This window comes from Antedon mediterranea, chromosome 6, assembly GCF_964355755.1.
Source record: "Antedon mediterranea chromosome 6, ecAntMedi1.1, whole genome shotgun sequence".
Classification (NCBI taxonomy): domain Eukaryota; kingdom Metazoa; phylum Echinodermata; class Crinoidea; order Comatulida; family Antedonidae; genus Antedon; species Antedon mediterranea.
In genome coordinates this window covers 18,632,807-18,645,149 of record NC_092675.1, presented here as the reverse complement: position 1 = coordinate 18,645,149, position 12,343 = coordinate 18,632,807, and the positions used below count along the sequence as shown (strand labels likewise).

The 12,343-nt window shown below is 33.7% G+C and overlaps 1 protein-coding gene across 3 annotated transcripts in view; it reads right to left on the bottom strand.

Moving 5' to 3' along the window:
• Positions 1 to 1,893: 1,893 nt before the first annotated feature.
• Positions 1,894 to 12,343, bottom strand: part of LOC140051261 (synaptotagmin-15-like) — a 32,515-nt gene continuing 22,065 nt past the window's right edge. For 2 of the 3 annotated variants that reach the window (XM_072096411.1, XM_072096412.1), the window contains exons 2-8: positions 11,039 to 11,118; positions 10,849 to 10,902; positions 7,577 to 7,773; positions 6,248 to 6,521; positions 5,358 to 5,697; positions 3,795 to 3,927; positions 1,894 to 3,116 (exon numbers count right to left, since the gene is read on the bottom strand). In XM_072096411.1, the coding sequence (XP_071952512.1) occupies positions 2,812 to 3,116; positions 3,795 to 3,927; positions 5,358 to 5,697; positions 6,248 to 6,521; positions 7,577 to 7,760 (1,236 nt within the window). In that variant the 5' untranslated portion in view covers positions 7,761 to 7,773; positions 10,849 to 10,902; positions 11,039 to 11,118 and the 3' untranslated portion in view covers positions 1,894 to 2,811. Of the gene's footprint in view, positions 3,117 to 3,794; positions 3,928 to 5,357; positions 5,698 to 6,247; positions 6,522 to 7,576; positions 7,774 to 10,279; positions 10,298 to 10,848; positions 10,903 to 11,038; positions 11,119 to 12,343 lie in introns of those variants that run through there. The other variant, XM_072096413.1, reaches the window with a different exon arrangement.

The following is a 12,343-nucleotide window of genomic DNA, read 5'->3' as shown; positions in this document are numbered from 1 at the left end:
ACTTTTTTCAAAATGGTAGTGATATGCTTAAATATGGTAGTGATAAGACATCATCATGTTCATATATATCCACATCACATTTTTTGTCACATAAAGTTGGATGTAGACAGAGCTTTAGGCCTAGGCCTATACCAAGTCATTTTACAAAAGTTAAGGGCTATTTTCTTAAAGCTTTTAAATAACTTGCCTTTCGTTAAGACGCTGCTTCAGCGTTGCCTCGTTAAATAGAACGGTTTAATATGTTTTCCATTCAACTCTTAAACCTTCTTTATTTTGTATAATAACCAACATAGTATACGCACTGGTCGGTATGTCGATAGGATAAATAAGTGTATAATAGTAGGCCTACAAACCGATATGTTGACAGTACGAATAGTTAATTACGTACCGGTATATCGATAGTGTAAATACGGAGAGTTCATAATGAGCAATTATGAAAATTGATCCAGTATCAGCAACTAAACGAATTCGCGTATTACACTTTGACGATTTATTTTAGTAATTATAGTTGTAATTAAAAAATGCTGTCAATTTGCATTAACCTGAGTACTTTTACAAACTCATATAATAATTCTCCCGTACGTGCACTGATAACAACACATTAATTGCAGTCATGGATGGTATACTTGTATATTATAATAAAATACTTGTTTTTTATTCAAAAGAAAGAATTTTAATTGACAAAATAATGTGTTCTTGGAATTTAACTGATCAGAACTGACGTCCGTTTTCTTTTTGTTTCAATGCTTGCAGCGGCAAATAAAGTCAAGTTTGTGGTACACTAAAGTAACGTTGAAAATGTCTGGACGTTGGTTGTACTGTTTACTTGGACTGTTTACTTACTACTGTACTATATTCCATTATTATTGATCGCACTCGATACTGCAGAGTATCATGAACGACAGTAAAAAAACATTAAGTATCGTGTCTTCCCACAGAAACCTGATACGGTAAATATTCTAATAATAACCAGCACTCTAATAGTAACCCACCTTATAAGTCAATCTATAATAATAACCCACTACTCTAATAGTAACCCATGGGGGTACTATAAGAGTCACAAAAACTATTGACAAAATGACATTATGAAGAATGGTCGTTTATGATGCAGACGTATTTTGAAAATAAGGAGGTAATGCTGATGTTGATCTCGGGAGTAGGGAGGATTGAGTGTCTTTGAGTTTATAAAATAAAGTTAGAGTTCAAACAAATGTGTTTATCCCTACTGTTTTATTATTTTGTTATGAGTTGCTGACCGGAAAAAGTCGGGTGAGTTACTATTTCCAGGTGCCTAATTTAAGATTACTAATAGTAATACTAGTACGGTAACCCACTATTCTAATAGTAATCCCCCTTCTAATAGTAACCCACCCTAAAAAACAATCAAAGAATAATAACCCAGGGTTACAATTAGAAGATTTATGGTATTCAGTGTAATGGTCTACAACGTGAAGTAGTAATATTTGTTTGTACCCCATCCCCGTCGTTCCGTTTATAGAATCGATGGTGTTGACCAGTTTACACAGACGAGAGGTAACGGTAAGCGGAAAACCGCGTAGTTTTGTCCCATAGAATCTGCATCTATCCTGAAACCGTCCGCTCCGTGTTTTGTGTAAATGGTCATAAGAAATAACATAAATTATATGTGCTCATCATACATATAATAATATATTATATGACCTTTTTAATTGTCACTCCACTCCGAGTTAAATTGTAGGCTTATTATGCTGAGTACGTGAATGTAGAATGCTAGAAGAAAAAATGAAAAAAAGTGTAGTTCATGACGTTCATTAAGTCATTCAACGGTCAAAATGAACAAACACAACGTCTCCAGTTTTTATAATTAATATACTGTCTTTATACACATTTTTCAATATGATTAACAAACTTCGCATAAATTTCCTCGGAATAACAATAATAACATTGACAACTATTATACTATTATATTAGCCCTGACTAATGTTGTATTTTTTAAAGATGTAGTTCACCTATAGTATTTCTACGGTCATTATCTCTCCATAAATGTCAACTATATCGATTTATATCTGGATGGCTCATTAACCCATCTCTTTCGGTTATCAGAGAGATGGGTATAACATTGTGAACAATTCGTTTCATAGATTTCTGATAATGAATTGAGCTTAACATTAGAACGATTGCATTCTAACTTAAATCTGTCGATGATTTTATTGAGCAAAAATGATTTTAAAAACGACCATTGTATTTGTTAAAACATAGGTAGTAACACGAATTGCTTTGGATTATTAAAATAAATGTACCAACTTTAGCCTAACTAATCGTCGATATCTTCCGTGCAGTCGTATAACAACAACAAAATACAACATTGATTACCACCGTGCTTTACCAGAATGCATACATGTATTCATTTAAAATGCAATTCTTGTCTTATTGTACGGTAAATGTTAAAAATTAACATGTTAATTGGAAATATTATCTTCAATATGTCAACCAAAACACAAGGCAATAGTAAGTAATTATAAAATCCACTGAGTAGGGAAAAAACCATATTCATCTTTTCCAATCGTGAAATGAAATGAAATATCATATCTCATTTATCCATTTCTTCAAAGATAATGTGTGGATTTTCCAAGCGTGTTTACCAGATTGTCTAATAGCCCAACACGATGGATGTGTCCCAATCATAAAAGCTTCTTACAATTTCTGTATACATCCACACATTGGGTAGATTTATTATTGATAGCTCTACTAACTGCATTATGCAACAAGAAAAACAGGCACGTACTCACATCACAGTATCAAAAGCTTTTACAACGATTTAAAAATTACGATTCATAAATATAAATCATGCCATTTTTTGGTGGCTTCGCGATGAGTGACCATTTTACCCCAGTGACTTAGATTGCGACCATCTGTGTACATGTACGGGCCTAGAATTAGTCGTCCAATTGTATCATCCCTCTTAAAATGTCCTTTCTGCAAAACTTGTATTACAAGACAAGCGTCACTAATATATTCATTTGGTACGACAAACGTCAATGATTCTGTGAATATAGGGCTCGAGCCAGTCGACACGTTAGTATGACGTGATTTTACCTTGTCCTCACCCACCATTAAAGATACCTTTACATACGTTTCTGAAATAAAAAATATGCCCTCATTAAGTGGCAATTCTTTTGTGTATAGAAGCTATAAAAACGAAGCACACATACGTGGACGTATAAATATTAGAGTTCATTAGTGGTACAGTTTGATCGTGACGTCATTAAAACATTATTTATTTACTCGATTTAACACTGGCATAAGGCCTATATTCGACATAGTATAACAAAACCATGATCTACATGAAGGAGGTATAACTCTCCTATAAAGGGCCGTTAAATTTAGCAGTTTTTTTTACAAACCGTGTCATTTTATCTTTGATTAAGCTTTTCGTCAGTTAAAAGTGAAACAATGAAATATCCAGTGTATTGTTTATCATTTGGACCCGTTAACCAAACAATATGTTATTAACTAACTGCCCTTCTTTAAATTTATAGGCCTTTAACGTTAAATATCATACCGTTAGTATGTTGTGATGACACTCTCTTCGTTATGCGTGATTACATTATAGAATGACGTAATGCATAACGGTATAAGATACGTACGTTGGGACTCATTTCGTTCCCATTGTGGATCGGTGAATGTTATGCATTGTAACAGGCCATCGTTTTCGTAAATGCAGTTAAGAACGAACTTAACTTGATATCGTTGCTTTATATATATTGAGATAACAGGACGGCATATAACTATTTATAATAACATGTCTAACTTACCCATTGACTGTAGCTCCTTGGTCTCCTTTTCCATGCCCTGTAATCCATTAGCTTTAATTATAACAACAGACAAGCGATCAGTCGAAGGTAAGTACGCCAACGTTAACATCAGTCGTCCCAAGTGGTGTGTTATCTGTCAACAACATTAATTGTCGTTAAATTAATCAAATTAACATATTCTCAAACGTACATTTTACTTTTAAAAGACAATTCCAAATGAACACAATGTATACATGTACGATATAAACTATATTATAGAATGGCATACACCAGATTCAGCCTAAAGCCGATTTTCCACTAGGCGAATTTGTTCGCGCGAATCGAAAGCGTCATGCTATGCACATGCGTATTCGCGTTTCTGTCTGTCATACTGCCTTCTTCGACGAATTCTAGTTTCTTTGATTTTTCGCTTCAGCGAAATTTACTAGTTCGAATTGTTTCTATTTTTTGCGAAGCGAAATATTGCGCAACCAATCAGAGCTCAGGAAATGAGATATGACGCTTTCATGAGCACTCATGCGAATCGAAATGCTCAGCAACCACGCGAGGAACATGAACGTCGCAGCTATTCGCTCATGTAGTGGAAAGAGAGTAGGCGATTTATTTCTCTTCGAAACGTTGGATTCGCGCGAACAAATTCGCCTAGTGGAAAATCGGCTTAAAGAGGATATTTTATGCACTTGCTTAGACGAGGTCGTTTTAACAAGCACGGCACACAATTGTCATAATAAATATTCTGTGTGAGAGAAATAAATGTAAGACTGAGTAAAGAGTATTTTGTATCTAACCAGCACCCCATTATGTTACTGAACTATTCAGATGGAAAGCGATTTGACTAGTTCTATTGTTTATTGTTTTATGTTTTTTATGTAAAAGGGTCCTGCGAAAACAGAAGTGTAAACTTCTCTATGCAGGATCCTTGCCATCATTTATGCTATGAAACTGTATTTATAAACGATGAGTAAATAAATGTGAATTGAAATGAAATTGAAAAAAATAAATGTGCTTATTTACTGTTTTCTATTTTTATTCATAGGAAGTGTGCGCTCTTTAAACGAGTTTCCTCGTATTTCATTTTAAAATAGGTACATAATACGAACGTTTATTTTTAAACAGCGCGTGTTTTACTAATAAATCCATGTTCAACCGCGGTATCACGATTGAAGCTAGGCCTACACGAAGTACACTTAAATACAGTAGTTTTAATGGATTATGCATTAAATAGGCGATTGAATCATTATTCTCATGGGATATATTTTAACAAGTTGTTCGATATTTAAGAGCTTAGATTACAGACTTAGGTGCTTGTCAAAAAAATCGTGATCATTTAATCATTTCGCTTTTTAAAAATATATGAACTTTTGCACTGACGTAAAACATCTAACTAAATATTATTTAGTATTTAGTTGGATAGCATTGAGGTAAGATATCAAAACTGCTACGTAGGCCTACTTTTTTATGCGTCAGTGAGTGAGATCTTATGACTGTAATATTTTGATATTACAATGTGCAGTCTAAATGTTCATAACCACCTCATCGTGGTCTAAATAAACCTATTCATACCTTTGATCTTTTCTTGATTGCTTTCTTGAACGTTTTAGGGGTTCCACTAAAATCACACTGTGGAAACGGAACGATCACGTGTCCAACGACGTTATACTTATGACGTCGAACAGCATCACATACAGACATTCGCAGTGCTTGTCGTTCTAATGATTTCTTCATATCTAATGGAAAGTCGAGTTCTTCGTCATAATCTGGGTTTAGCGTTCGATGCACGACGCTCGACTCGCAAGTAAACTTTTCATCAGGTAAAATACATGCTGATACAATAGTGTCATACGCGATGTCCCCTTGTCCTTTTGCTGGTAGATCGGAAACTTGCTGAAGATGTACAACCATCCTTTTATATTACAAAACAAAAATGTAGACACACATACAATGATATTATTTGATATACTGTAGACCTATAACATAACGTATTTGCTTCTCATTTAAAGTGACGTTCTTACACATTATTTTTTGCCATTAAATGAAGAACAATCAATATCAGCAAATAATCGTCAATCTCATCATAATTTTGGCAGCTTTAAATTGTTGACGACCCACGTATTATCGTTGATTGTCGTCACGCATAATTACCATGAGCCTAAACTAGTACCTATGTAATCTTACCAAATTTCATTTTAAAAAAAACTCTGGAGCCGACAATGTGAAGCCATATTCAGATATGATTGCAACGCAAGGACGTAAGCCACAACCCAAACTAATTGCCCAATCAAAAGCGAAGCGTCCTAGTGGGACCTTACAGCACGAAATGCAATGCTACGGTCCAGTGCGTAACGCATGTCTGTTTTTAAACAGACATGCGTTACGCACTCTTTTGAAAATTAAAACCAACCTAGACAAATAATTTTGATAACATAACATCTTGCAGGTGTTATTGTACTTACCTATGCGATGCTTTGCTGTATCTAATAGCGAACGTAACAGATCCATACGTTTCCGTAAATTCATCATTACTTCCTCCGGAATATGACCTTGAACGCTTTCCATCTGCTTTGACGTCATCACTGGCGTAAAGCTCAGGACGTAACGTACCTAATGGAAACTGAGGTGTGAAACTCCGTCGCCTTTCTGGAATCGGTGAGACGCTCGGGGAATTTGTGTACGTAATAGCTGGCACTGCTTCCTCGTGCGATGTTGCGGAATCTCCACTGTCAGATGCTATGTGATTAATAGTAGTAATAGTAACAGTTTAATGCAGCACTCACAAAGCCAGACTAGACGCGTGCTTCCGCGACGTCATATCAACGCAATCTAAAATAATGTACGCATTATGCGCAGTGAAAAAGACTCTACTCGGTCACGGTGACACTTTTTATCGTTAATATAATTTCCCGTAAAACGAAATAAACAGCTTGTTCTTGTGTGTGACGGCAACCACACGTTCCACATGGGCTACAACGAGAAAATTAGATAGATACTATTGGTAGTTTATTGTCGTTATAGATTGAAACCTTATGAGAGCCTCACATGAATTTCAATAGGAATAACAATTAAATACACACAATTAAAAATTGCCATTCTATAAAAATATCATACACTTCATGCTTTTTTCAATTTAATTTTGAAAAAAAAAAATTTGTTTTTTAATTAAATTCGAAAAATCATTACATTAAATTTATATTTCATTTTCCCGTATGTTGTTTTAACAACTAATAAGATAATATTAATCCATTATGATTTGTTAACATTATCTTATATCAATATATAACTTAATGCTATTGAGTTTATTCCTGAATCGACGCAGCGGTCATACGGAACAAAATATCCTTCAAATGGGTCGCGTGGGAGGTATACATCAAAGCATCCGAGTCGTTTCGTTCAATATATGGTTAACATAATTAATAATACCAATGTACTGTATGTGTCAATTGGACACATAGTTAGGTTTTAGTAATGACATTTTTGTCTAAAGACGTGATCCTTTCTTTTGTGAGGTGTGAAAAACATGCGCACAACTAAAACCACGCAGCTTTTCCCACGTATACAGAATCTGTATCCTGCGCGGCAACCGCCCGTCCACTCCGCGGTTTGTGTAAATGCAACTTGGCCTTTATTTAATTTGGGCTTAACATTTGGTGCTCACTTTTGGGCGCAACGACGACGTAGGCTTAATACAATGAGTTGTTCGAATGATTCACGGGTCGTGATTGGTCAAATTACTTGCGTTTCGTTTAAATGGGAACCAAGACACTAATATTAATCAATGCACTCACTAGGCGGGGTCTTTGTTTCCTCTGTGGGTTTTGAAACCCAGAACCACACCCTGTCATTCTTCTTTGCGTCTGGCCATAGGCTCTTGTTCTCTGCTGTGGATGACGACGTTAAAGTGGCAAATGAATCCGTTTCGCTTAACTCGTGATTCCTAGGAATGTATAAGCAACAGCAACATTGGCCCATCTTCTTTGGGTGTCTAGCAACAAAAAAAAACAAAACAACTGTATTTACGTTCAGATTACTCTTGGCACTGAACCAGGCCGAGGTTTGATGTGAAACGTATCTTAACCACTGGTAAAATACAATGCTGTGTACTAGACATGCTAGCAATTGTGTGAAACGGGTATGGAATACATGGTTATATAAATTGGTAACGTTAATTAAAATGATATTATTAAACCACCCACGGATATTATATCATTCGTAATGTGAATATCTTGGTATAATTTGAACTGTTATCATAAGCAATATCATTAACACTATAATTAATTATAGCATTGTTTGTTATAAATTACATTCTTTTGAATTAATTCTGTAATTGTTTGTTGGTTGCTTATTTAAAATTAATTATACAAGATATTAAATGTGTCCTTAATTCTTCTTTCAAACATTATGCATAATTCGGTAACGTACTGTTTTAGGTTGAACTCAGTGCTGTATGCTGTATCTCCACATACTATATTGCCGAAATATTAAAGGAATATAGTGAAACAGCATCTCATTTATATCACATGTGGTACCTGTATCATGAAGGTTACGTTAAATGTTAGGTTACTACTACATACATGTGAAACACATGTGATGTTGTATTATCAAATATTCCTATGATACTTTGATAGATACACAGTAGGCCTACCTGGACATAAGTCTCATATTGTATTTTTTTACGTTGGTATATATTCATTTGATTGTTGACCAGATCAAGTATTAATATGACACGCCAAATATCCTTAACTAGAATGAACGCAGTTGAAGCATTGGTTGTGCCATAAATAGGAGAGGAGACAAACTGTTTTTACGATACGCATCTCTTCTCTTTCCTTAACTTGAAAACATATGTCACGATTTTAAAAAAAACACATGTGAATTACTTATTGAACACATTGGAAATTGAAGGCAACCAATCAACCGAATAGAATGACTGTCAAACGCTGGTGTGTGTCAGGAGACGCACGTTGCTGTCCTATGACTCGATAGCGGTTTATTGTTGTTATTATATCATGTTTGTCGGGTTGACATATCCATATTTTTAAAAATGAATACCTACACTGTCTTAGACATTTTTTGGTGTAAGTAGTTTGCCTTTTAATTGGCCCGAATGTCGTATACAGTATCATGACTAGCAAATAGTAAACAACCTCTATAGTTTCTTGCCTGATGATTACAACCTTTTTTTATAATTGATGTTACATTTCCTCTCATTTTCAAAAGCATTGTGTCACCCGTGTGATATGGATGACACTGTTACCTTAGCTTGACATGAAACTGTCCCGTTCCTGTTGTTATATGACCGTACAAGATTTAAATGTTTAATTTAAAATGAGTTCTACCGATATGATAAACAAGTGCATCTTTAAAGACATAAATCTGTGGAATTGCTATAAATTGAATACGTCAATATTTAAAGTTATTCTTATTTCTTATATCAGTTTCTGTCAAACTGAAATTAAAATGAATCACAACAAACTACAAAAACATCGCATGTAACAAAAACATACGTATGGGTGTAAACAAGTCCTACTTTTGGAAATGTCACAGTCTTACTATTGTTATAAAAGTACTAATATTCGATCACTGTACAATGATAAAAATAATATATAGTAGAGCGTTTTTTTATAATGTACGCTCTCGTGACTTTAAATCGTAGAGAAATTAATTAGTTAATCAATTCTTGTTACTGACGCAAATAGAAGACGACACGTTTACCATCGAACGTGATAAACAGCAAAGAAACTATTTTCCACGTAGTGAATATACGCCGTAAATACGTAGTGAATATACGCCGTAAATATACATCTTAAAAACACCTCCTAGTTTAAATTTATAGTATACGATTATTTGTTGACTGTGTTAATATCATGTTAGTAGTTCAAATCTGAGGAAACGCCCTTTTCATTATTAGAAATCGATGGTCCGATTAACATTTAGATTCGTATTAATGTGTTACATCAGGATAGAGTAAAATCAATTACTCTTTCATGTTTACGCTACATTCCACTTGTTTCGTTTCAGGGAATGGAAGATGATGCTGCCGATTTTCCATTATTTTTATGACAACACGGCGCCGTCTTCCGTTCCGTAAAACGGAACAAATGTGAATGTTAAATCACCAGTATTCATAATATACACATAGTATTATAATATTATTCCAAGTTATAATTATGCTTTGATTAATAAATAGAAGAGAGGACGCTTACGCTTTTTATCAGAAAATGAATAGGCTTTTGTGTGTGTAAGTTTCGATCGAGATATTCGAGAGGTCTAAGCTCTGTCTACATTATCAAACTTCATGTGACAACAAATGTGACGTCATATCACTACCATATTAGACACATCACACTTTCTTAGTCAAACTAGTTTGATAGTGTAGACAGTGTTTTACATTCGAAGCAGTTACAGTTAGAAGCTGGGAGGCACATTAAATATGAATTGATTTTAATTACAATAAAATAACATTATACATAATGTATATTGTACTCAACCTTCACTCATGTACTTTATCACAAGACGCGTCCTCGATCATTTCTTATGTACGTCAGCCTGTAAAGTTAATCCGACATTAAGCGCACTTTACTTTGTAGTATTGTGTCATACTATAATCATTATTCTCCTTTTTAAATATATAAAATCATTTTTAAAATGTGAAATATAGTTGGTTATGTCTATGACAGTTTACCTTTTATATCGTTTTTATTCTAAGCTTTTTATGGTTATTTTCTCAGCTCAATCAATACAGACGCTGTTTGCCGCATTATCATTAATATTTCATAAATTTCCTTTGGATTTATATAAGTAGAAAGCATTATTTATGAACATAATAGGTATTGTGCATTGATAATAATGACAGCATTTTATTTCAAGAAGATGTTTACTCTCTCGTATTGAAAAAATACTTTCTTTTAAATGCCATAATAAACGTTGAATATGTTTTCTATGATACATGATTCTGATATTCCTTATTACTATAATATTATGAATGTAACTTAAATTGTCGGTTATGGTGACATTTCTTTTAAGGCTAAAGTAAAGTTAGAACTAGACACCGTCTTACCTCTGTTCATTAATTCTACTACTACTCCCTAAACAGAATCTCACATTAGAAAATCTGAAAAAAGAAAAGCATTTTTTTTGTTAAAGTTGGATCTCACCACGAAAGAGTCACAGCAAACTATGTTGCCAGGAAGAGAACATTATATTTTTTCTAAGAAAAAATAGTAAAAATGTATTAATCAACTACAAACCTGATTGATGTTGCCCTCTTTATCAATTAACAGCTCCTCTCATTTTTATTTTCTTTGCTTGATGCTGGATAAATACTTCGCTGTAATAAACAAAAATATATAAAAAATGTATTTATTTGCATTGATGAAGGGCTAGTGTTGCCCGAAAGCTCTGCTAACTTTTCTGGCTATTTTACTTTATCGTTTTGATTTAGATTTTCGCTTGTTTTTTGTTTCTCCATTGAGATCCCGCTACTGATACCCACAGTATTGTCATTTTTTTTCAGTTATTTGCCTTTGGATTTATATATATATATATATATATATATACTTTCATTTAAAATAATAATGTTATTCTCTTTCGAATACACCTTACTGATCTGCAAATATATCGGGGTTTTTTAATATTCTGAATTGTTATTTTTATGTTGAAATTGAGGATGAACTTAAAATGTTTTCACATGTTGCAATGAAAATGATTAAATTGAAGAAAAAAAATGTTAGCTTACTGATAGTATAACATTAAGCTGTTTATGTATTGTGATATAACGTATTAAACCTCGCGGGGTTGCCTAGAATTTTACTCATCTTGAAGAATGTGTCAACCATACGAAGCATAAAATTAATTACTAAATAACACGCTTTCTTGGTTTTAAATTATACTAAATAAAATTGTGATATCGGTTTGTTTGTATTTCATCTTTGAGTAAATCAATGTATAACATTTTGCTTTCTGTCTTGCTGTTACATTAATTAAATGATGATGATAAAGTGGTCTTGACGATGCTGTTACTAAAGTTATGCCTACACTACACTACACACAACTATGTGACAAAAAATGTGATGTGCCCATATATGGACATGATGATGTCATATCATTACCATATTTGGACATATCACTACCATAATTGGGAACATCACCCTTTATTTTTGTCACATAAAATTTGACAGTGTCGACAGAGCGTTAGAATGTTTATGGTATTAATGATTATAATGAAAGAAAACAAAAATGTTTTTTAAGGAATTATAAACATAACCCACCCGATTCTTTGTACTGTATCTGCACCTGACATTGTCTATCATAGGCAACTTTCTAATAAGAAATACCAGGGAAGAGTCTTCCCTGGAAATATAAATCACCTGCCAAATATTTTCTACAGGCTCAGCTTTGATCATAATTTCCCATATGTTATCTGACAGTAATGTTGCCGTTTATAGAGGATTCTGCGCATTTGCATCATTTGGCAGACAGAAATTGCAGAAGAATGTCATCTCTAGTAGTTCTTAGACTGTAATACAGTATATTTTTATCAATTTTAATTTCCA